Genomic DNA, 25583 nt, shown 5'->3' on the forward strand with positions numbered 1-25583 from the left:
AAACTGGTGTAAGCAGAACGAAACTTACGCTATTCCTCTGTATACCCAAGTCCATCAAACTGGGATATTTTCAGATTCATAAGGATAACAACAGTTATCAATTCCTAATCTATACTCAAACAAACTCCATTTGACTACAGAGGAAATAACGTTGCACCAACAATCAGCTTTCTAATTACACATTGTGAATATCCTGTTCTCCCTTCCCAATGAATAAATCAGTCTCTCTTCATATCGATCAGGTCTATCATTTGACTATCAGGTCAAATTCCGTGGAAACCAAAGACTTCTTGGGCCAGGGACAATGTCTTCTTTTTCTCTGTCAAGCCCAAGGTACATGTAGGGAGCTACATGCACCCCTATTTTGAAGCATACTTCATGAATATGAAAAGTATCAGTCACGGGCCATAAAGATGAAGTATAAGTGATACCAAAGTCCAACTCCTCCTTTCAGGAAAAAACTCTGGATTTCAGAAGTAAGTTAGGGCAAAAGCATTCATAAAATAAAAAAAAAAAAAAAAACTAAAACCAACAATGCTCTTGTCACTGCCACTACATAAGATGAAAAGGTCAGTCTCTGAAGTGGGGAAAATCAAACTTGGGCTGATCAATGACAGCTGAGACTGAAAAACAGAAGGAAACACTCCACTTCTATAGGAAAAAACAGAGCATTCAGACGATGCTACAGAAAGGTAGTTGGTACTCCTCTTCAACTGTGTGCAGGTCTACTGACCCTGTACAGTCAGTATCTGGCATATCATCTCATACGAAAAGGATTACCAGTTCATTATAGCCAAAGTACGGCTCATCTAGTAGGACCCTTTTGAACACGAGGCCAAATGCAATCCACGGACCAACTCCTGCAGCATCAATGGTCTAAACACATTACTGGGGAAACACTGTCCTGTCTCATGTAAAAGACTAAAGGGAGCTGTGTGGGAGGCTGACCTAGAAGAGTTATAGGATCTTGCAAGACTTCTCTGCCACTCAGACCAGTTCTGTTCACTGTGGCAAAATCAAACATGCAGAGCAGCTTGAATTAATTATCTCAAAGAAGAAAGACTGGGGCTAAGAGGGTCCCCAGGAGAAAAACCAGTATTTAAAACAAAACCCTTTGAAGATGTCAAAGTGCTTCTGATTTATTTATTATGTTCCAGAAGCCACCTCCTCCTGTCTAAAGAAGCAGTAGCTTCAGTTCTTAATTCTCACTAATAAGCATGTTACTGAGATTGTCAGTGGCCACATCAAGGAAATAGCTTTGAAGCTGGCAGGCAGAGCATCCTCATCTCTCAGGCAATACTGCTCAGCCACTGGTGTTTCCAACCACTATTTAAGCACTGGAAATGCGATGGGCTGTATCGCTGATGAGCTGCACTCCCTCCTTTGAAGTGATGGTCTGTCTCCTAGATACCCTCAAAGCATAAGCTCCAAAGCTTCTGTCAGTGCAATTCTCCATCCTGGAGATGCAGGAGAACAACAGTGGAGAGGTTTTTTATGTATTCATTATGCGGAGAGACAATATTATATCACCTTCGTGACAATCAACTCATTTAACTTGTTAAATCTAAAGCTATGGTCAATGGCTGTGCTCTGCAGCACCAAGTCCCAGTCACTTTCTTGGAAGAGAGAACATGAGGAAGTAGGCAGAGGTCTGAGAATTTGCTGGACATTTCTTGCTGTTAAAGACAGCAAGGAGCCTCTAAGGAAGGCTGTACAGCACATATGTGACGGAGGAGCGTCTAAATAGAAGCAGGTGCACTCTGGTGCTGGGTTACTGACTCCACTTGGCCCAGGAGTCTGCACTCCGGAAATGTTGAGAAGTCTTTAAATCCAATACAATCATTTATGAGGAGATTGACTGCAGCTGGTTATTTCCCCACGTAGCCAGCTGACTGAGCAGTCAGGGAAGCTGGGAGACCATCATATGCAATGTATCTGCACCTCTTCCCTGAAATATCTGGCAAGGAGAGAATCCTAGCCATGGACTATAACCCAGACAGCAGGACCAAAACTGAGGATGAAATCTGAGTCTGAACTGCAACTCAAAAGAGTTCATCAGGTAGCTGATATTTCAAGTGATTCTTTATTCGTTCTTTCTTGTCCAAATTAGACTTTAAGCCCTCAGGGGCACAGACTTATTTACAAAGTTAGTAGTCAGCGCTCAATGAATAATGAAAATCAAGGAGAAACTTTGGAAACGACTGAAGAAAGATGCCTACACTTGAGGGACTCTGGTGAAGGGTGTAATGGTCTTTCAGGGTTCGAGTGGGTTTGGCTGGCAGAAAAGCCTTGCTATTGTGCCAATGGGGAAACTTTATGATCTACTGATTGCGGTTAAAATCTCAGAAACCCAGACTAGACAGGATGTCCCCAGGACAAACTCTAGACCAGGCAAGTTGAAAGGACTTTTACTATTCTCTGCTACCATTAAAGGCTAACTGACACAATCTGTCTTAAGGCCAGGCTGGCTCAAATGAGCCTTCAGGGAATTGGTTTGTTTACTGATACATGGAGGCAAAAATACGCGGAACATACAAAAAGGGCAAGATCTGCACTCTCAGGCAACCTTTTAACAACAGGGGTACAGACGTGCAAGCCCCACTTTGGTTAGCACTGATCAGTGCAACATGAGCTCCCATACCACATAAAACAGCAGACGAGCTGTGAACTACTCAGCTCTTGCTACTCAAATGCGGGCAGCAAGTTCCTTGTGTTTCTACTACAAGAAAAAAGTCAATGCTCAGGTATAGATCTTGGAATCACGGCATGAAACCAGAAAAATACCTTCATTTTCTGGCCTTCTGCAATTTCGAGATTCAGAAAGGCAAAAAGCCTCTCTGAAGATCAAAGGTATCTCTGTAGATTAAAATCTTCAATCTGCTAATGGCTGTAACCCTTTGAAGAAAAAAACACCCAAGAAATCTCAGAGATAGCCTGGTTCTTTTTTGTGTATGACTTCTGCATTTGTGTGGCACTCATAACAGAGAAATGGAGCTTGCTGGTGTCATGAGAATAAAACCTATATTGTTGTAGCCTCTGTTCTTCTGCTCTGACATTTCTTGATCTTACTCCCAGTGTTTGTTATCAGTGCATAGCAACAGCTCCTGGACGAGTGGAGTGCACCGTGCTGTGAGATCATCTCAGTCATGCAGCACTGAAACTACAACTACAACTGCTCTCTTTCCAAGAGTGCCAATAATTACACAGGTCCTGGCTGTATCAGTGAATGCTCTGGCTACTCCTGCCGCTACTTTAATTCCTTTCCTAAGCAAATTAGCAACAAATCTGTTGGGGGTGTGCAGACTGAAGGAGGAACAATGTCCATAGGTTTGCATATGACATTCACGCTTTGCAAGGACTTGGTCAGCTGGTGCCAGAAGACGGCCTGCGGGGTTCACCTTCCAAACCGGCAGAGACCAAGGAAGACAATGGAAAGCGTAGACCAGAAAGAGGACGAGAGAGTGAGTAACAGTTGGAAGGAAAGAGAAAGATGGTTTAGAATTATGGCAAGTTTTATTAAAATTGTTCAACTAGATTAGCTTGTAACAGAATAATAGCAATGTGTAAGTAAGTCTCTAGCCAGCCAAAAGTAGGAGTGAGGTCATCCCCACCTGAGCCTGGGTGCCTCTGACAGAGATCTCATTTCTCTCCAACACCTGCTCCCAAAGCCGGCTCGTCTGTCTCTACTGCACACGCACAACAGTGCAGCAGGCCCCTGAGTGGGGCCTCTAGTTTACAACAGCCTTGTGGATTAAATTCCTTGACACAAACATCATAACATGTGTAGATATGCTGAAGCCTCCTTTCATGCACCATCACAAATTCCTGCTCAGCTCAGCTGGAACCCTATGAAACGCACACTGGCAGACGGGACTGGTGCCTGTGTACCTCCATGAAAGGAAGCAGCGTATACAGCCCTGCTGCAGGGTTAGCATTCTTTTTCAGTCTGGCATTGGAGGCCAAGCAACTGTACTCTGTGGAGCCCCAAAAGCCCACTGATGAGCTAGAGGGAAAAGTGGCGCTCTACTTTTCATTTTAATTGAACAGACACAGCTTTAACTGCAGTTCAACTCGGATAGCAGCACATAGGAGCCAGGGAAGAATTCAGAGAATCAGCCAAGTGGAAGTACGAGCAGATGGATAACATGTCTTTTTCACTTTCCTTAATATAATTTTCATGGGACTCTGATGCTAAAGAAAGATAACAGCATGACAAATAGAAAATGAAGATCTTTTCATCATTTAGGCCATGAACAACACAGGCAACAGCTAATATCCCAATCATGTGTCTGGATCCTGTTTCCAAATGTCATATCTATATCCATGAAAAAAGATAAATTTCTATGCCCCCTCTGCTGAGATGGCTAGGAATAAGAGCATTTATTCAGTAACCTTGCTGTGATTATACGTGTGCGTGTGTGTGTGCCTGCACACTCCTGCTGAGATCTGAACTGACCCCCCACCCCAACAGATGCATATACCTTATTACATTTTCACTATCAGATAGTTAATAATCAACTGCCTGGGCTGGACTGGAACCAGCAAGCACTATCAGTAAAAAATTCCATATCACATTATCAGTGCCCTGAGCCATCTATCTGCTTTAGGCCTTGTGTAGATTCAAATAAAATTTCAAACAGATTAGCTACCATGTTCTTAGCTAACGTACTTTAAAACACTGGCAATCCTTCAGAGGTTAGTACCTTTTAAACGTGATCAACCATAGGAAGCTGGGGTGAAGGGGAACATATTTTGAAGATGGTAAACAGTATTTGAAATAGACTTTAAAATCATTGGCTAACATGCTTTATACACAACTCATCTTCTGAATGTAGAGCCAGCAGCAGCATTCTGCACTGATATATATTGTTCCTGTATACCTTCAATGTACGCTCTTTCTCATTGCTAGAAAAACACCTTGATCTTAACCTCAAAACCTCTTTTCCCCAAAATCTTAAAAGCTGAAGGTCCCTGTCCATAACTTTAACCACGGATCTAGTTCCTAAGTCCATGTGTGTAGGACTGACCTTTCCTTAAAAGAGAGGATGAGGACCCACCTTGCTGCTTTCTGAGTGAGTTCCACCGGGAAGTCAGGGCAGAGCAGCTGCAGCAGGCAGTGGTATTCCTGTGCTGTCAGCAGATCTGCAGGAAGAGAGAGGCGAGAACATCATAATTCTTTTCCAGGCTGTTCCCTCCCCTTGCTTCCTCTCTAGGAAAAAAACCTCATATTCCCTTCTACTCTCAATTCAAGTAGACTGGGTACTAATGACAATGTCACTGCTCCTAGATCCTCAGAGCTGGGCTTTGCAGATAGTTTCCAGCAAAGACAATCAGAAAGAGGCCTGATAACAGGGGAATCCTATTGAAAAGAATCCTGCAGAGAAACTGGTAACAGGTAGTGATTCAGTGTGAAAAAGAGGTAACCAAAACAGGGCAGTTTCAAGTGAGAACACAGTTTGGTTTGACTTGAATATAACCATGTGGAAAAAGGAATCATTTCAAAGTTGCTTAAATTTGCTGAAATTCACTGGCATGGTGACATTCACCACAATATGCCTGAAAACCATCCACAGAACATCTGGCAGCAGTAACAAAGGCAAACAAGGTTTTTGGGTTGTGTATGGAAGGCTACAGAGTATAAACCACAGACGTTATTACTTTGGCATTTGGTAAGGCAGCTGGACGGTCTCTTTTGGAATAACATGTACAAATCTGGTCACTGTATTATAGGAAGCACAAAACAAAGATCCAAAAAACACAAGAAAACCAATCAAATGATTCATGTTTTAGAGAGAAGCTTTGTGACAGACTGGTCAAGAAAGGCCTCTGTGGTTCAGCAAAAGGAGCCTAAAAGAGGTGACTCTTAGGGAAGCTTACAGGATCCCAAGGGAATGGAAACATCCTGATGTCAAAAAGCCTTACATGATTGTATGTTCGTAGTCCAAAAGGCTGTGGACTGGAGTTAAGGAGAAGACTAGCTGAACAGCAGCAATTTTGCAGTACTTCTATATACAGAAGAATGCAAAGTATGGAAGAAAGAGCCAGGGGTGGAAGTAGAGCCAAGCAGTAGTCAGGGAGGGGATCCAAAGGGCACAGGCATTAGGACTGAGATACAGAGCATGAGTTCTTTTGCCACAGACACATCTTAGCCTTCCTTAGTCTCTAATCTAAATAATCAATAACGTCCCAGTTGACAGCCACTTCTCCGTATCTCCACAACTTCTCAAAGCCTGGCAGTTTGACAAAAGCAAGAGAAAGGGAAAATGCTGCGCCTTTGTTAGATGTTTCAAGAGGCAGGTATGCAGAATCAAAGGGACATTTCTCTGTGACAACCAACCCAGCCAAATTAGTATTTTCAATGCTGACTAAAGAAATACTGCAGGAGGACTGTCACCAAAATCAAGTTAGAGATTTTTCCTTTACCCACATTATTAGCTAGGGAAGCGGACAAAAGAGAAGAGAGCACTACTATTTTTCTCTTTGGTTCAGGAAGCTCTATAGCTGAAAAACACTGTTGTCAGACTCTTTGACATCCATTATAGACACTCTCTAGAGTACTATACTTTGCACTGCTCTTGGGAGGACATTCTATCTAATGAAGCACCTTAGGTTTAGGGTCATGCTATGAAAAGGTGATTTTGCTCTGTCTGGAAAAGCCAACTCTGCAGTCAGAAATCTGCTATAACACAAGCAAGTCTCAGCCCGTGCAGAACTACAATACCATTGCAGGGATTTGTGCAACCTATTTACTGTAGGGATAAACACATCAGAATCTCTCTTCTTCCAAAGCTTGAATACTGAGCTGAATTACATTTCTGTGACTGCACTGAAATTACAGATGTCTGTGAGAATATGGAGGGCACTGTAACTGTTTTTGTATTGTCATTTCTTCCTAAAACACAGATCAGAGGCTCCTCTCTATTGCAGATGCTATGTTGGTCCTTCAGTGAATATACATCTGAGCTTGGGTTAATCATGGTATCCAGTGGAATGGTGGCATTTTCTCCTGCAATGTTACCTCATCAGTTCCTTGAAAGAACTTCATCAAGGAAAGTATCACCAATTTTTACGTATAACTGCAAAAGAATATTGTTGAAAAAGTCACAGTTATCATGAGCAGGAAGATGCATATTTTTAACTGAATTTTCAGCTTGCTATTTCTCTTTCATGACACCACATAAAGGAAAGAAAATTTTCTTCTATTATTTTGTTAGATCAACAGTCATGTATAGCAATAGAGATTTTGGTCCTAAGTTCTTCAGAAAACTATCTGACCATGTAAGGTACATGCAAATTTCATAAAATCATCTTCAATAGGCTCAACACAGGAAGCAGGTTACAGGAAAAGAGAGAAGTTGGGCGTTAAAAGGCTCTTTTGAAACAGACACTTTCTCATAATTGAAGAGAACAGTATAGACCTCTTACAACTACTCTTCAAGGCTTTCTAAATCTAGCTTGGAATAATGCTGGGCGTTAAGCTTCTGATTTTTGCCTAAAGAGTCTACATGTTGGTCTGAAGGAGTCACACCATTTGGAAGCTTCACGCCATACTCAATTTACATTTTTTGTTTGCTTACGTTCAAATTCCTATTATTTTATACCTCTTGCTCTCCATTATTTTTTCTTTTCACTTGTCAACAGATCATTACAATAGCCCTTTCTTCATACTGTATCTTGTTCAATCTATTTAACTGATAACTATATTTATTTAAAGTTGAATCTGCTTATCTTACCTTCTACATCCCTCCCTACCTAGCCCAATCATATCTGTTGCTCTGCTTTGATCCTCTTTAGATTTTCACAGTGTGGTGTCCAGCAGTGTACAAAGCATCCCTCACGCATTCAGAACAGACAGGCTCTAGGAGGATAATCTGCCCACTTTCATCAGCAAAGGCCCTTTTCATTAATTCTGAACCTTGGCCTTCTCTTTTCTCCCCCTGAAGGTGAAGGAGTTTAAGGTTTTTTTTAAGGATGAGGTTTCCTGAGAAAGTTGCACTTGCAGGTTGCTAGACAAAAGCAGCTTGAGAGGGTAACTGGGCCCTCGAGCAAGTTTTGAAGCATAAATGGAGATCTCTCACTTGCTGGAAATAAGATACTTTTAAAACATAATAATTTACGCTTTCTTCGCCTCCCTCTTCACACCAAGTCACAGCATCATCCTTACTCCTCCATCACAAAACAACGAAACAACATAGAACAAAGCAGAAGTCTGCTCAAAAAGACTTTGGGAAAGGGTGGCAGAACCTTCTTCAGCCAGCACATCAGAGGGTGAAGTTCATTGCCAATAAAAGTGGGATTAATTATAGTTTTAGTCTTAGAACAAATGGTCTATTTAGATGGGAACTGCATACAAAGCTGAAGTGGTGCAGAGGAGTTCCTTCTCTAAAGAAAGAAGGCCTTTGCTTCTTATGCCTGGAGAGATGGCACCAAATTAGTCACCGAAGTATGCAGGCAGGCTCTTTTAGGCCATAACACAAGTCAGCCTGTAGACACCCCAGGCGCCTGACCAATAAATCATATCAATCTCTCAGACTACAGATGGGTACCTATTACACAGGAAGGGGGGGTCACCACAGACCTTAGGAGGTGTCCAGAGTTTGCTGTGATGACTGTTTTCCTATTCCCTACAGCAAGGTCAGTGAAGACTATGCAGAAAATTACATTTGCCCATGCACCATATTGTCTGCCAAGAGCTGCCTGGAATAAACAAGGGCAGTTTTGGTGCATGACCACATTGCTCCGTCCTGTCTCCAGGCCACAGCTGAGTAAATAGTGTTCAACGCTGCATGATGAAGAAAGAAAGAAAAGAAGGAAGGTACCAGTCAGAATGAGTGAAAACTGGAATCCACAACTGCTACTTTGGTTGCTACCACAAATTACTGTATCTCAAGTTCCAGTAACAAATGAAGCAAATCACGGAGAGTTTAAATCTGACCCCCACAGCAAAGGGCAATGAGCTATATGCACGCTACCACGCTCTCGCAGTGGAACAAACTTGGTCATACCACCTGCTTATGATGGAGAGAGACTGATTGCAATCTGCATGTTAACCATGTTCATTTACAGCTGAACATACCACTTTGCTCTTCTACTACAAAGCAGCTAATAACAAATTCCAAAGTGATTTTAAAACAGCGGTACACTAAGAAGGAGATGGGAGGCTTAATAGAGTAAGTACAGAAAAGTGAAGCGGGGTGGCTGGAGTTGCACAGAAGTACTTTAACCGTTCAGTCACCGTTTTTGCTGAACTGGTCTTCAAACTCCTGCCCAGCCCATTCTGCTTGCTACTACCGTGCCACTAGTGAAATCCTGACTCTTCCCCACAGATCTCACTGTCTGTGAGTAGTTTATTATCTTTTAGTGCCTGAGGCAGACTCTTCCTCATGTTTCAGAGGCGTAGTGGAGATGGAAGTTTGGCCATGGGGCACAGCCTTAGAAAATAAACACCACTTTCTGGACAGAAATGGCCTACCTTTGGGAAACATGAAGGCAGCTGCTTCGTGTTTCTCTGTCTTTTAAAACACATATTGTTTTTACCAGCTTTGTTCCCAGATTGAATGTGGCTGACAGACGGCACCTGACCCAAAGTGATGCAAACTCTGGGAATGCCAAATGATGCATTTATGCTGCTGTCAGTGTCATGAGTGAAGTGTCATTCATTTATTGGCCAGTCCAGCCTAAACCATGACATGTAGACACACCTGAGCTATCTTTAAACTAGTTATCTTTTATACCAACAGCAGCCTAGCCACAGAAGCCCGGAGCTCAGTGCAGGCTGTAAAATCTACCCAGGAAGCCAATAAATATTTAGGAATTAGCCTGAATTGCAGTCATTGAATTGCTGTATCTAGGCTGCTTCTGGCACAAGAAGTAGCTATCTGCAATGCTGTCACAACTCTGTGACAGCTATAAACATGCCCAAAGCAGGAGAATATTTAGTGCCCCAAAAAGTCACATTAGTAACTTCCCATCAACACGAGGACTGCCTTGATGAATATACATTAAAGTTCCCTATTCCCATCCTCTTCTATGTACAACCACTACCCAAGCAGGCTGGAGCCCTGGGCAATGTAACCTTCCCCTATGGATTATGGTAGGACACACAATTTCCACAGGTTGCTTTTCTACCACAGTCATGAAGTCATTCAAGAGTCATAAAGTCATAGAGCTGTAAATCAGTCTCCTGGAAATATAACAGAGAACAGCCTAATAAAGAATAATACTTTTTTAAAAAATTTGGGAGAGTCTTTCCTGGCCTTTAGTTACTTAATGTTTCTGGTATAAGTTAAGTATCACATCTTTAGGATTTTCTCTATATCCGTACAAGTTCGCAACAACCCTGTAGAAAAGAATAAAAACAAACAAAAAAGTCTAGGTGTTCTTGTGCTGTCTATAGGAGCTGTGATTTTACAAAGAAATGAATATAAACATGTGTATTGATACTACTGCAACTTCGCAACTCACATCTGGCTAATAGGCTAATAACAAACAGAAAACCAAGAATTCTAGCAAAATTAATCCACAGGCAGGATCTAAACAGCAATATACAGCTGTGTAAAACCACCATTTCCTCCTCATAACACTTTCTACTCATAAAAAAAAAGGTTTTCTTTCTTTTCAATTAATATTTTATAAAATTTTGTGTTGAGAGATTTTATGACCTATCATGAAAAAGATCTGTTCCTGTTACATCAGATAATGGTTGTTTAAATAACAATTTGAAACAAAATAAAAACATTCAAGGGCTGTTTCTTTGACTAATTCACTTTTTCCACTGACAAGAAGAGATATAAAATAAACAGAAACCAGATCCAGAATGTGCATTTGTCTAATTTTAAAATTTGATTTTCCTTATTTTTCAAACAAACAAAAAAGCAAAACAGCAGGTCATATAATTATCCCCATAATTTGAGATGGAAGGCTAAATAAAGACAAACCAAACAATAAAGAGTAAGCACTCACACACTTTCCCCTTAAGTTGTATAAGCATGTTCACGTAAGATGTGTACAGCAGGATTCATTCTGCTCTTGAAGTGTACAGACAGCTCCCACAATCATTAGAAAATATTCCTATTCCTACTAGCATAGGAAAATCAGAAGAAAACTGAGACCCACTTGTTATTTTTAAATGACAGGAAAATGCATTAGAAGCCAAAGATTTCTGCCAGGTTAGCTCAAAACCACCTTCATTTTTAAAGGGAGGTTTTCTAGTGAATAGTTTAAAGAGGGTAATGGTCAAACCTGTTTCATGGATCAACACAAGAATCTGTGCTTTACATGGACTCTTGGATATAAGTAGCTTTAATAGACTCTGTGGCTTTGTACCAACATCTGGCTCAATCTCATTAGATACTAACAAAAAAATTATTTTCTTAGTTTGAATAACTGGATGCATTACCTCTGCCTTCCTGATGGTGAAGTTCAACAAGCAGTTAAGCCCATCTAAAACCTTACTGCTGCTGAAAGGGGCAGCTCTCACTCCCCTCTCTTCTTTCCTTTCCCCTCACTTGCTGCTGGCCACGTGGTTCCGAACCACCCCTTGTACCAGCCCTGGCACTCAGCAGGCCCCTTGCTGAGAAAATTCAACTTTTTTCCTGAGCTAGTGAATTGAACTGACTCCCAGATATATCTCATGAAAGCTCATGCAAAGCAAGCTATGGAAGAGCATGGCCAGGTGCAGGGAAGAGAGAAGGTAGAAAAGGAGAGCAGAACCTCCCCTCCTCAGCAGAGATAAACTGTTAAATAAGCTCAGGTAATTCCCTGCTTAAGATGTTTTAATTCTTAAAGTCCAGGATGTATTCAAGGCATTGTCATAGGATTAATGATCCTCCTAATTAAAAGTACGTTCAGCTTTGCTGGCTGTACTTGCACCTTACCTGCTAAGACGGTTTGTGAATACTCTTATCATAGAATCATAGAATGGTTCGGGTTGGAAGGGACCTTCAAGATCATCTAGTTCCAACCCCCCTGCCATGGGCAGGGACACCTCCCACTAGATCAGGTTGCTCAAAGCCCCATCCAGCCTGGTCTTGAACACTTCCAGGGAAGGGGCATCCACAGCTTCTCTGGGCAACCTGTTCCAGTGCCTCACCGCCCTCACAGTAAAGAATTTCTTCCTGATATCTAATCTAAATCTCCCCTCTTTCAGTTTAAAACAGTTATCCCTTGTCCTATCATTACACTCCCTGATAAAGAGTCCCTCCCTCTTAAGACAGAACTTTTGGCATCCTTACTATCCAAGCAGGCAGTGAGTTCAGGTTATTCACAAACCCCATCTACTCTTTCCACTGATACCATTAGGTCCTGCCAGAAGAAACCCCAGGGCATCCTCAGGAAAGGACCCCAGAAGACTTTGTGTCCGACATGAGAGCAAAAGCAGACAGGGTGACTGAAGAATGCACAGTTACTAGAGTTTGGCTCTGGGGAGGGGCTCTTTCCGGAGGGTACCTGCAGCACCGGCTGCACCCTGGATTGCCTCTCCTGACCTATGAGAATACTAGCAAAATCCCGCCAGAGATAGGGGTGCTGCTGCAGGCAAGCAGTCTTCAGAAACAAGATGTTTTGCACTCTACAAAAGGAGCATGGCTGCAAACAGCAGACTTGGATAGGTGACTCCTGTTGACAATAGGTAGAAAGCCCCAGCTCGTGATGTGAAAAAGCAAAGAGTGACAGAGGTTTAGTGAGATTTGCCTGGAACAACCTGTGTCAGACTTGGGACAAATATAGTGGAGAGCTAAGCAGACTGACCTAAAAAGATTTGTTGGGGGAGTGCTGCAAGAGAGAACAGTTACAGGGGATTAGCCCTGTGGTTGAGCAGAAAGCTAGTTTCAAGGCACACCTGTAAGAAGGAAAAGATTCAGCTGCAGCTGATGTGAAGAATGAACTCATCCATTCTGGAGGGAATCTGGACAGTTTATGTGAAAAGCAAATTCACTGAAAAGTGGGCTCATTATGGGCAAAGCTCCAGTAGCACCATATTTTGAATGAGCTAAAGGTTTTTTGAAGAGTAAAATCCTCTAGATAGCGTGATTGTTTTCCTGCCCTTTGATCTTGAGCCCTTTTATCAATAAACCACTTGCCAGATTAACAAAAACAAAAAATGAGTTTATACAGAAGTGCTCTAATTCTATCGCCAAAATCCAGAATCTTGCTGTATATACAACCTTTAATCATTCTCTAGTCCCTTTCAAATTCCCCATAATTATCCTCAGTATCAAACGTTTCATGTGGCAGCATTACTTCAGCTTTGAGTGAATGTTACTCAGCGCAGGATGAGCTGGGCCAAATACAGTCCAAGGCTATCATCTGGTGTGCTTATGTGCCTACTAGCATGGCACATACACTAACTGAAAAATTAAAACTTTCATTAGAAACATAAAAAAAGTTCTCAGCTCTCACGGCTGTAGAGAAAACATTCTAATAGGGGAAGAGTTTAACTGATGCAGTGTGGTATTCCTGAATCCACCGACAGCCTGAAACATGATTCAAGTTTGAACTTTCCACTTGCTTTGGGAACCTTAACACTATACCTAACGCAACATTAAAGACAATGTTAACTCTTTCATTTCTTGTTTTAACTACAGGATGGGGCTTTGAATGAAGTTGGAACTTAAAGAATTCAGAATTCCTGAAGTGCAAGAACAGCAAACAATAAGAAAAGAGAAGAAGCCACAACTTTTGTCAGTATTTCCAGAAGTAGAAAAACAAAAAGATATAAGATGACAAAGAAAAGACCCTGGTCTAAGTTTACCAGTACATTATTGACTACAGCAACCAAATAGGCTTAAACTTTTTTTACTACAAGGACACCCAATTTTCTCCATGCAGCTTTCTTTAATGTTTGCAAAGATAATTCTGTGCATATTCTGAAGCACATATAATTCTAAAGATCTGCTCAGCTCATTGAGTATGATCCAAAAGGACATTTAGCCTTCTCCAAAGGACATAGGCCTGAAGCAAACAAAGAGGCTAGTTCTGTGGACTACAGTATGAAAATGACAGACTTCCCCTCGTGTTTCAGAGGCATTAAAAAGCCAAGTAAGGAATGTTAAGAATGTCCTAGCATCTGAAGTTAAATGGGATTATAAATATGTTGTATGTTCTTGGGTAACTAAGCCTGTGGAGCAGCAGACATCACCACTGGTAATCCTCGATCTGTAGGTAGCTACAAAGGAAATGACATCAGATAATAAGAGGCACTTTAATCTACCAAATATAGGCATAGCAAAACCAAATCAAAACAACATAATACAAGATCAGCTCTTAAGACAGATAAACTAGAAAACTAGAAATAAGGTACGATTTCAGAGTGAGAGTAATTTATAACTGAAATGCTGTGACATCTGACACTCTTTGTATGTGCTGACCATGAAACTATTTTTATCTTCCACTGTAATGGCACTGAAGATGTAACTAGCAGATCTTCCAAGCAATAGGTGAACTACTAGATTCAGACTGCTTCTATCTTGTTCAACAGTTGATTTTTCCTCACTTTGAGAAGTTTTCAGTCACTCATTGAGAAAATAATCAATCCAATGCCAGAGCTAATTGGTCTTGTAAACAATAAGGAGCAAACATTCCTGTTGGAGTTCTGGCCATCTGGGGGGCAGACTGCTCAACCACTTGAAACAGGACCCACAGCAATCTTAATAGTGAAGTACAGGAATGCCGGCAACACTTCACTGGAGGGGACCATCAACATTTCCCCAAGCTCTCAAACAGCAGCAGTAATCTTTAGACAAGATGTGGATCAGCCTCTATTCAAAAAAACAAGTTGTCATTACGCTTAAGATCTTCAAAACAACTAAAGAATTCATAGCTACGCATCACGAGACAGGCAGAGTAAATGGACAGGTGGTATGCAGCTGCATCTCATGCAATACAGGACCTTACATACAACCCCCCCCCCCCCCCCAGATATGTACTTGGTCTAGTGACTATAATGGGACTACGGCCAGGGAGAGGCATACAGTCTTCAGTTACTGTTTGGTATTTCCTTTCTGCTTTGGGTGCCCCAAGAAACACAGTTAGCTGGCAGACAGCTCACACAGGGTCAGGGCGCAGAAAAAAGTTGTGACATTGGGCTACAAAGAAAAGGAGGTAGGTGGACATACGATGAACTATGGAAATGCTGCAGATTACTGTAGCAATCTCACATCAAAGATCTCCTTGACTTTCAGTTTCTTTCAAGCCCAGCCCTTCCAGGAAACACCAATGAAAGGTTCCGGTGAACCAGTTCCAGTAGGATCAGGTATTTTCAAATACCTTGAATCTCCCAAGTGTTTCAGACTTCACCGTGGCATATAAAAGCATGAAGTGCAATGGTCAACAATTTTCTCAGAACAATGAATGAAATGGAAACGTTTTGGACTTTTCTCTTTTAACTACTAGTTTGGAAGAGGCTTTCAAGGAACAGTGCAATTGCTACAAACAAATTTCGGCATAATTTAGATCATGATCAAGGACAGCCTTGTGTGTCTCACCCTGTCACTGCTCCACATCAACTATTAAATAATCCACCGCAAAGTTTTGAACAGTTAACTGCACCTTCACCAACAGCTGTCATCACAGCAGGCACTCGGATACTGCTTCTCTGAAACATGTCAATCATGAGCCCAACCATGAAAGAGACAAGTTCAGGCTTGTGAAGAATGGAGAGTCCCACATGCCACCAAGAGTGACACCAGTACGCAATTACACAAAGCAGTCAACTTACTGTGGTTGAAACTCAGGAAGCTGGTTGTGATCCACAGAGCACTGAATGGTCTAGCACGTCTTTCTCAGTGCACTTGTGTTCACCTGGAACAATCTGACATGATTTAAACATTAATTTCCCAAGAACTGAAAGCCATTCATAGTCCTGGCTATTCTTTGACTTTACTGCACAGTATATTTATATATATACATAGGTTTATATACAGGCTATGCAGTATAATCCCAAGCACCCAGACTGTTGGCTAGTTTTCTCCAATTTTTTTCCACAAACTATAATGCTGAGAAAAACAGTCTGAAAGGAAAGGACGTTGTTTTTAGGAGCCTCTGAGTCAACAGTTAAAGTCTCTATTCATAAAAATAAGTATTGCAGTATCTGGACCTATGCTTGGGCAGTGTTGTTCAGTCATGTAAAATGCTCTCAAACACGCCGATACTGAGTCTCTTTCATAAGTGTAAAACCTTAGGAAGAAAATGAACCTCAAACCAAACAAATCAATAAGAGAACTGGCTGGAGGAAGGTAATCTGGTTAATGACAAGACTGAAGAAGTCATCATTAGTTATTTAGAAGGAAATGCAGTGGAGCATGTAAGCTCCGCAGAGAATGTTTAGAGCCCATTACAATATCAATGAGCTAGATTAATGATTATAAATGACCACCACTACAGAACTGGTCTGAATGCAGAACAGAATGAATGCACTAAGAGAAACCTGAAACAACAAAGCATCCAACTACCCCTTTTAAGAGTATGCTTTTGGCTAAGGTTCTGTAATGTCTCTTGATTTTAACTCTTACAATACTCCAGTGAGCTGTGTGTCCCAAAAGATAATAATTATTTTGTAAAAGACTGAGAAGAGAGAGAAGGAAGGAAGTTCATTTTCTCTGTATTTCACATGGAGAAATACATGTTTAATAAGAATTTATCACTGATATTAATTTCTAAAAAATGAAACAAAGACTTTTTTTTTTTTAATGTTCTTTAAGCTTCAGCCCAGCAAGTTCTAAACTCTTCAGATTCCATTAATCCTGAAAATTTCTCATGGACATCATGCATTTTTGTCAAAGTTTAACTTAAATGCCACCTATTTCACACCTAAATACACTTCCATGGACCATCTACCACGAACCACAAGTTAAGAATATTTCGCTGGAGGAAAAATCAGGCATAATGCCCTAAATCCTACAGCATTATGCCCTAACACTGATGGTATGCATATATTATGCTAATCAGGGAAGTGTAAAAAACGAGACAAAAGAGCAACTCTTGTTGCGGGCAAAAAAAAGGACACTTTCTTGTGGCTGCACAGGGCTTTCTAGAGGGGAAAAAAAAAAAAAAGGCCATCTACTGGAGGACAAATGTAGAGATGAATCCATACTGTATCCTGGCTTGTAGAAACTGAAAAGATACAGTTCAGTTGTTTAATCTTTTTCAGCCTCATAATGAGGCAGGGTCTTCAGGATCTTTGTAAGGATCTTTATGGCAGAAGCAATAAGAAGGAATATCGTATAACTGGTTAGTGGCGGGATGACAGCTTCGCATAGTGAGCAAATGATTTTGACTGGATATGATATGCAAGTGATCTCTCCTAAAGGATGCATGATCCATATTTTGTGGAAACTGCTGGATGGATTGCTGCTGTGATGTAGGCTACTGAGAAGACAATGCAAACAAGAAACAAAACACAACCTCTAAAAGATGTAGGACTGTCCTTACTTGAAATAAAAGATGGCAGGAGTCCTAAAACCCCAAATACAGTTACTGCTGACTAACCCATTTAATGACAACAGCGAGATAGTGAGTAACACTGTATTAACCTCTGCTAGCAGCTGGGGCCTCGGCTACATTGTTCTAAGACAACTGTACTCTTTGTGGTTTCACTCACATTTTTTCTTCTCCTATGCAACAATAACCTGACTGTTCAGCAAAAAAACCATCATGGAAATGCAACTATGATAAACCCTCAGAGTGGGAGTCAAGATGAAAGCTGCTCTTTAAGCATCTCCAGCCATTGAAGACTTTCAAAACACATGTTCCTTTTATTTGCTGCAACATTTGCCCTTCTTTTCCCATTCAACATTGAGACTTATGGAGCAAGTCTGAAAATCAGATGGTGCAAATCATATAGCAATATAGCTTTAAGAAGTACTTAAATGTAATGTATTTCAGCATATGTTCTTGACTCAAAGGAAATGTGCTGGATCTTTCAAAGGAGAGCTTAAAAGCTGAGGTCCTATTTGCTCCACGCAATTATAAATGTTTCTTAATGCTGCCCTGTTGGGAAAAAAAAATTGCTTCCTGGTGTTTCTGGCAAAGGAACTGTATCTAAACTCACTGCATCAGATGTAGCTGCATTTTAGTAGTACTCTATGTGAAGTAGATGGTAAAAAAAAGGGATACTATATAAGTTTATTAATTCATATTCCTCTCACTTTCATGCCACGTTTAAAGGTAACATCTTTCCTTCCAGTTGTCTTTCACATGGGTTATCTCCTGTCTGGATCTGTTTCAGGCGTTGCTGTTCCAAGTCCCCACCTACATGCAGTACTAAGGGCTCTGAAACTAGCAGTGCTAGCTCTTAAGAGATTCAAGATTAAATAGAATTATTAAAATATAGGGGATCCCAAAGAAAAGCAGAAAATATTCCACCTCCAAAAAAGCTCTGAGATGTTTAGCAGACAAATGCAAATTACAAGAAACTGCTTCTCAGTTATAAGAGAAATATAGAAGTGACCCTCTGGACCTGAGAACCTGGGTCCACATGCCAAAACAAGACTTTACTTACCAGCTCCTACAATCAGAAACTCCGACAGGAAGAATAGGGGCCTTGAGGATCCATGCTGGTGGGCAACAAACAATGCTGAAGTTCAAGGTTTCTAAATCATCTCCACTAAATGGAGTATGTTTGGAAAGTCACTTTACATGACATGTTTATCAAGGGAAAAAACAAATCTTCTCAGTATTTACTTTTGCTCTTTCCTTTTAGGAGGATGTTTTCTGGGGTTTGGTAAAGGACAAACAGATGAGAGCTGCAAAGGGAAATAGACTGAGAGCCTTTATGTGTACATCTCATTTTCACTTGCAGCTTTGTATACACAGCTGTGACCAGAACAGACGTTTGCTGAGTGAAGGACACGCAGTTCTGCACCCACTGCCACGGCACAAGGAAGATCACATCATTACTTGCTTTGCAGTTAATGTTTGAAATAACAAATCAGTCAATTATTTGGGAATTTAATGAACTTTTCTTCTGATTTCCTTTTCTTTCTGAACTGCTGTCTGTTCAAAAAGTCTGTCTAAAGTCTTTCCATGAATACAGTGTCGCTTTGAAAGCTTTTCAGTGCTAGACAGATTAGATTCTAATTTCAATGTCTGAGTAAAAATGTTAGCTATTCTAGATGTTAAAAGGAAGCCATGAAAATACTTTCTATTATACCTATTAGGAAACAAAATGAAAACTATACAACTAGTAGGAGTCTCTGGTATAGCAGGAATATGTGGAGATGCAGGAGTGAAGTATGTGGTTCCAATAATGTGCCTTCAGATGCTAAATAGGAATAGAGACAAAAGAGTTTTGACTAGATAAAACTTATGCTCTGTAAAACAAGTATAATTTATTATTCATCTTTCCAGCATTTTAATTTTTGTGAGTGTGAATACTGCTGGTTAGCAACATAAATAAGATTAGCATTTAGTGATAATGATATATCAGCAAATGGCCAGATCTGACTCAAAAATGTCCAAAAGCTATAAGAAAAAAAAAAATAATTGAATGAAAGGCTAAAATTAAAGCAGATGAAATAGTATCTAGAACAACAAGCAGAAAGATTAAAAAAAATGATGATTTTCTAAAAAAAAGTGACAATGTTCAGCTGAGTCACAGATTTACCACAGATCAAACAGCACTAGCTGTGCACAGGAAGTCTACGATTCAGTCACAATTCCTCGCTTGCCAGGGAATACAGGAGAAGAATACAGTGGTCTCATTATTCATGTTTGAGGCACTTTATAACAGGTTAAAAGTTGATAGGTAGCATTATAAATAGAATTCCGTAATCCTTTTATGAAATTGGCTATCATGGCCTGCAGGCATTACTGGGAATAGAAAACATGGCCTGAATGAACATTCCAGAGAACTGAATAGTCATAAAAAGACCAAACAAAGATGATACTATCCCTGAAAATCTGAGACAGCAGTTACAAGACACTAGTACATTTGCAAGTTTCAGGTAGAAAAGTTACCACCATTTTCCTATCCAGAGACTGAAAACAAACAAACAAAACCAAACCTAAAAAGCAAAGCACCGACACTCTCATTTTGCCAAAAGGGCTAAGATCCCTTGGAGAAAGAGGATGGTTACTTGTCAGGGAAAACCCAGTGATCTGTGAGGCAAACTAACTTAGAGAAGTGAAATACGGAAGTGGCTGGAGGAACTCTGCATGATCCTCAGGTGGAAGATGATATACCTTATAAACAAGCCTACATATAAGGTTTTCTTTAAACACTTTTCTCTAGGGAGACTTGGAGAACCTAGCGATGGTACCTCAGAGAGAACGGAAGTGCAGGAACTAAGTTTCAGTCAGACCAAGAAGGTTCTAATTCAGGCAAAGGGATTGCAACGTCAGGAATCCATCATCCAATGGGAAAAATCATAATTTTTCCACCCTGCATCAGGTCTGAGACCGAAGAACAACCCCTACTATTACACAAGGAAAGTTCAGCAGTTTGGCCAGTCTGGTAGCTGTGACACTGCTTACTTCCCACTGTGCGCCTGGCAATGCTGATGTGTGGCATGCAAAAGAGGTCTTCCCATTTCTTAAAATAATGAATTGCAGTGCTGAATGTGAATCGTGCCTTTCTTGCTCTGAACGTTAGCTAGAGCCGAAGTAGAACCTATAAGGCATCATCCTCTTCTCTTAAATTATGTCCCCCAGACTTCTCACTTTCAAAGCATAAGGCCTTGGGTCAAGAGACACTCTTCTGTCACAGAAGGCCATTAGAGTACCTAATGTAATCAGGGAGCCAGAGATATGCTATTGCCCATTCAGTACAGAACACCATGGGACAGAGTCGTGCATTTAGACAGCTACCCAACACTAGCTAGATCCTTCAGTTACAGGTCTGGTCTCAAAATAACGTTGAATATTTTCCTCATTAACTTGTCTGGGTAGGTTATTGCTGAAAGCCTAATTGTGTGTTATTGTTAACTGAACGGATAAGAAACAAATGAACAGAATCCCCAATGAAGAGATCTGAGAGCACTGGGAAGCAGACAGTCACTAGTGTTCTAAACAAAACCTCTCTTTATTAAACTGATGAATGTTTAAATTTTCAAAATATAAGGGCATATGTGTTTCTATTTCTAGGGTTTTCCTTGTCTGTTCCAAGACAGATCGTCCTGTGAAATTGGAGCCCAACATCAGCTGTACAGAAGGAGGTCTTTAAGTGATAGTACATGATATCGCATTTAACAGCATTCCTGTGCCAGTCTGCATAATGAGTAAGGGATGAAAAGCAATCGTTTTTCTTCATGTACAGCTCAGTGAGGACAGTTCCAAGCCTGCCACACAAAACTTCTTTAATAATGCAATCCAGTGCCTTTGATTTGAGGAACACGCAAAAGAATAAACAACCTATTAATCTAAATTTTCTCATTTGCCTGAAAGTACAAAGCAGCAACGAACAAACCTCTTGGCTACATTAAGCGTACTGAAATGCAAAACTGCTTCTTTTCTCACCCTACAGTTACTCAGGAAAAAGGAGGGGGGAGAAGAGGGAAACGAGAGAATAGGCAAGGGAAGCAGAAATGGTTTTAATATAAATTGCTCAGTCAAAACGTAGGGCACAATGAATTTCGAAGAAGGCTTTTAAGTACTGCCACACGAAGGCACTTTAATACAAGTGGATAAGCTCAGAAGATGAGCGCAAGAGATAGCATTACTTAGTAAAGAGCAAGAATCCTCAGGCTAACCAGCCCTCAATTGCGCTGGTACTGTCAAGATGAAGCAACCACTGGTAGTTGCTTGATTAATGTTTTCAGTGGTTTTGTTTGTTTGGGGAAGCTTCAATACAAAATACAGGTGAACACCTTGATTAATGTTAGTCTCCTGACTGTCTGCAGTTGTGTGCTTTGCTCTGTTATTCTAATGTACCTGCAAGTCAGCAGAGGTGCTTTCATTATCCATCCACAAATTTTAACATCTGGAACAGAATTATTCTAGAAGCACTGTCAGTCTGACTCATACTGAGTTTGCTGTGCCTGCGCACTATGAGTGTGGTTGGAGGATACGTTTAGGCATTTGGCTAAATGGTTTTGGCAAACATTCTTGGTTCCCCTACAGCCTTTTTCACAGCTTAAGAAGGGCAAAGAGATATTAAAGTTGCTTGTCAAAGCAGCTTCACTATATCTATGGCTTGGGTAAAAAAACGCATAGTTTCAGTCAACTCTTCTCTGTATGTACAGCAAATTATAATGTGTATCAAAAAGTTAGGAAAAGAAAAAAGCTACTTCATTGGCTGTAACATAAGTAGGCTTTTGGTAAAAGTGGGAAAAATGGAAAAAATATTCTGACAAACTTAGAAAAGGGTAGGACCTATACCATAGAAGGTTTCGCTAATATCTGCGGGTTAAGCATCCATTTTGTACTGAAAGTTCAGGAAGAGGCTCAAACTACCTGCAGCCACGGTATTTTCAGTAAAATGTTATTTGAGCCAATATACTAGTCATCTTTCAGCTTTGGCTCCCACTCTTCAGCACGCAAAGCCAGACAAGACAAATTTAGCAAGCTGTTGATAGCTTATGCTACAGTTATAAACAAGAGACCTGAAGTTACATATAAATTGTTTTCTGAGAAAGAGAAGTTTTATGGTGCTAAGAGCAAGTTTGGCCTGCTAGGCCCTTTATATCACCACCCAGCAAAGCTGTAATACAAACATAGATTTTATACCGGGTCATCTACTGAGAACCGCAGTCTTACTCTTCTCCCTACCTTTCATTCCCACCTTCTCCATTAGGCCAGCACAGCTGCCTGTACCATTGTGAATGGGACAAGAAATTGATTAAAGTGAAAAATAACTTATTTTTTCCAAGTTATTTTTTGTTTGGATCAGCTCTGTGCTGTCTTCACTACACAGCCAACTGCACCCCCACAAAGAAAGAGAAAAAAATTAGGAGCAGAGAGCAGGCCACAGACTACTCCTTCCCTTACCAGTGCCAACCTACAAGTGCTTATCTAGCCACAGGCTCAGTTGTCTTCCTTGAGAAGAAGCAATTTCCTTGCGAGCCACGCTGTAGAACGGCTGGCTATATGACTCCCAGTAAAAGTCTCTTCTTATTTCTCCAAAGCATCTCTTAAAGCAATACATTACCTTCCTCAGAATGCAATCCACGACATGTCCCTACCTCCACAGCAAACAGGACAGAGTGACAGGCAATATTTTACAAATGATAGTACCTGTGATTAGAAAAGGCAAATGAAATCCATAATATCCACAGTTTAAGGAAAAAAAAAAGTCAACACTAGTGAAAAAACAGGAAATTAGTCTCGTGGAGAGTAAGTTTAACTATCTCCTGCACCACGCAATTCTAAATCATTAAGGAAATAGCTTATGGTTATTAAAGCTAGGGAATTAAAGGGATAAATCATTCTGAATTTATCTACTGAATAATCTCTTATAAGAGTGAAATCTTGAACTAAAGTTAGTGAGTAAGTGCCAGGTGCCTCCAATTATATCCTCCAGTAGCCACCATCCGAAGAAATTTAGGGTCATCTTAATTAAGGACAAATGAATCTTTAACCAGCTACTTTAGTACTCAGCAATGGCGTATGAGCCTCTGTTGTGTAGCATACAGAGGCTGCATTTTAAACCTTTTTATTAAACACGATAGGAACATCCCTTGCTCTGGGCAAAAAAGTCATTAGATGCAGCTAGTTCCACCCTGTCTCTCTTATGCATTTGTATTTGACTTGGAAAGGTGCGTCTCCTTCAAAAGTGCCACGTCTGCCTTAAGGTTTTTCCAACCAAGTCAATTTTCTTTCCTTGTAATGGGAGTACCTACTCTTTTGAAGTTTTGTTTTTTCTTTTTTTTTTTTTTTTTAAGAGTTAGTCATGATTATCAGGTGGTTGAAAGTGTAATAATTAATTTTAAAATCACCAGATTAAAATTCTTTGCAGAGAGCAGGTTATTAATAGCTGAAGAGTTCGAAATTCTGAAAATCCACCCACACTTGGGCTGTCATGCCAACATAAGGCGTATTTTGCCTTTGCTGTCAGTTTCTATCGCTATTCAGAAGATTTACTATTCAACTTTATGAACAGGAAACGGCATTACAACAAACCACTCTAACTTGAGTAAACTGAAAGGCCTGCTTTTGGATCTTCACAGTTTAAAAATCTATTTTTCCACTCAATAGAATAAAATTAGGATGAGCAGGGATCAATCCATCGATATATAATAACTTTAGCTTTTAGAAACTTTACAGCATTGCCTAAGCACTGAAATTTTCATCTTATGTTACAATTTCCCATTTCAAAGTGAAATTTTCTCTGTTTATGTCTTCAGATGTTTTGTAAGTCATGCAGAGAATATAAGAAGGCTTTGTCCAAGCTGATACCTGATTTCATGCACAGCTTGTAAAATGAAGAAAAATTACCTGCTACGGAATTGGTCCAGCACATGGAATAGGAAGGCAGTTAGTATTACTCAATTATTTCAGTTGTATAAGATTTTGTTTATCTCAAACAAAAAAAAAAGGAAAAAACATTGAAAAACATGAGAGTAATCCAGCATTATATTTGCATGGCTAAGCATTGTAAATGTCAGAAAATACTAAAATTAGGAACGTGCAGAAAACTTTACCTACCTCAAGTCTGTATAAGTTACATCATCATTTCCTCCCTTATGCAAATACTATTGTTAAGTATTATAATATTATAACATTTTTCCTAGTTTCTTCATAATATCTATCATTCTTGCATACTTCATACAAATTTCATTGTCATGGTGGTGCCAAATATCTTTTTTGACAGATTTTTAGTATTACACTTTAATTGGATGGAATGTCACATATTTTCCTTTCCAAAAGGCACACAGCCTACCCAAGATAATAGGAGAGATTAAGGTCTCTGCCAAAAACCTGACAATATTTTAACTACCTTTTTGATATATTTCAACTGGAAGATTCAAGTAAAACTCATCTAGTATTAGTATAGATATCTTTCATAGACTCCTAAGCAGTATAAAAACAAGGAATACAATGTAAAATAGAGTCTGCTGCCAGCAGTGAGTAACAGTGAAAAGCCAGTAATTTGCAGAAAACTAGAAAGAGAAACAGGTTAAAAAAATATCAGGAGGACAACAAGACAAAGATAATGATATGCATATCTGGAGAAGAGTGTAGTAATGATAGTCCTCTTGACATTTTGCTCCATGGGGGGAAAAATAGTGTTCAGAAAAAGCGTGTGCTGTATTTAATGTAATATGTGTCATCCTTCTTTTTCTGCATAATCCAAAACATTTTCCATTTCAGTGATAATTTGGGAAGATGTCAGTAGTGGAGTGGTACTTAACATATTAAAAAATTAAAAGCACATGTTCGTAATTTCTGACAGAATTTTGAAGAGGGTTGGCTGACAAGCTCTCAGCACTGCTGAGAATTGATTTTCAAATTCTGAAACACCTGGGAAATTTTATAGGACTAGAAAAAAGCTGAAGTCGATTAGCACTTAAAAATTATAAGATCAGAGGCTTACTCTGACTGAAGTGGCTACCCAACAAGAGCACGCAGTATACCAATGAATGCAAGGATAGCATCGAAATAGGGCCTAAAGTGCTGCCATCGGTTGAGATGGCCTAGGCATCTGTACCATG

At 40.2% G+C, this 25583-nt stretch overlaps 1 protein-coding gene across 1 annotated transcript in view; it reads right to left on the reverse strand.

Moving 5' to 3' along the window:
• Nucleotides 1-25583, reverse strand: part of CSTPP1 (centriolar satellite-associated tubulin polyglutamylase complex regulator 1) — an 88997-nt gene that overhangs the window by 10223 nt on the left and 53191 nt on the right. Inside the window, exon 4 of the mRNA XM_074584452.1 lies at nucleotides 5058-5142. Coding sequence (XP_074440553.1) covers nucleotides 5058-5142 — 85 coding nt within the window. The remainder of the gene's footprint in view (nucleotides 1-5057; nucleotides 5143-25583) is intronic.

The sequence above is a fragment of the Larus michahellis genome, chromosome 4, assembly GCF_964199755.1.
Source record: "Larus michahellis chromosome 4, bLarMic1.1, whole genome shotgun sequence".
In the NCBI taxonomy this organism is placed as follows: Eukaryota; Metazoa; Chordata; class Aves; order Charadriiformes; family Laridae; genus Larus; species Larus michahellis.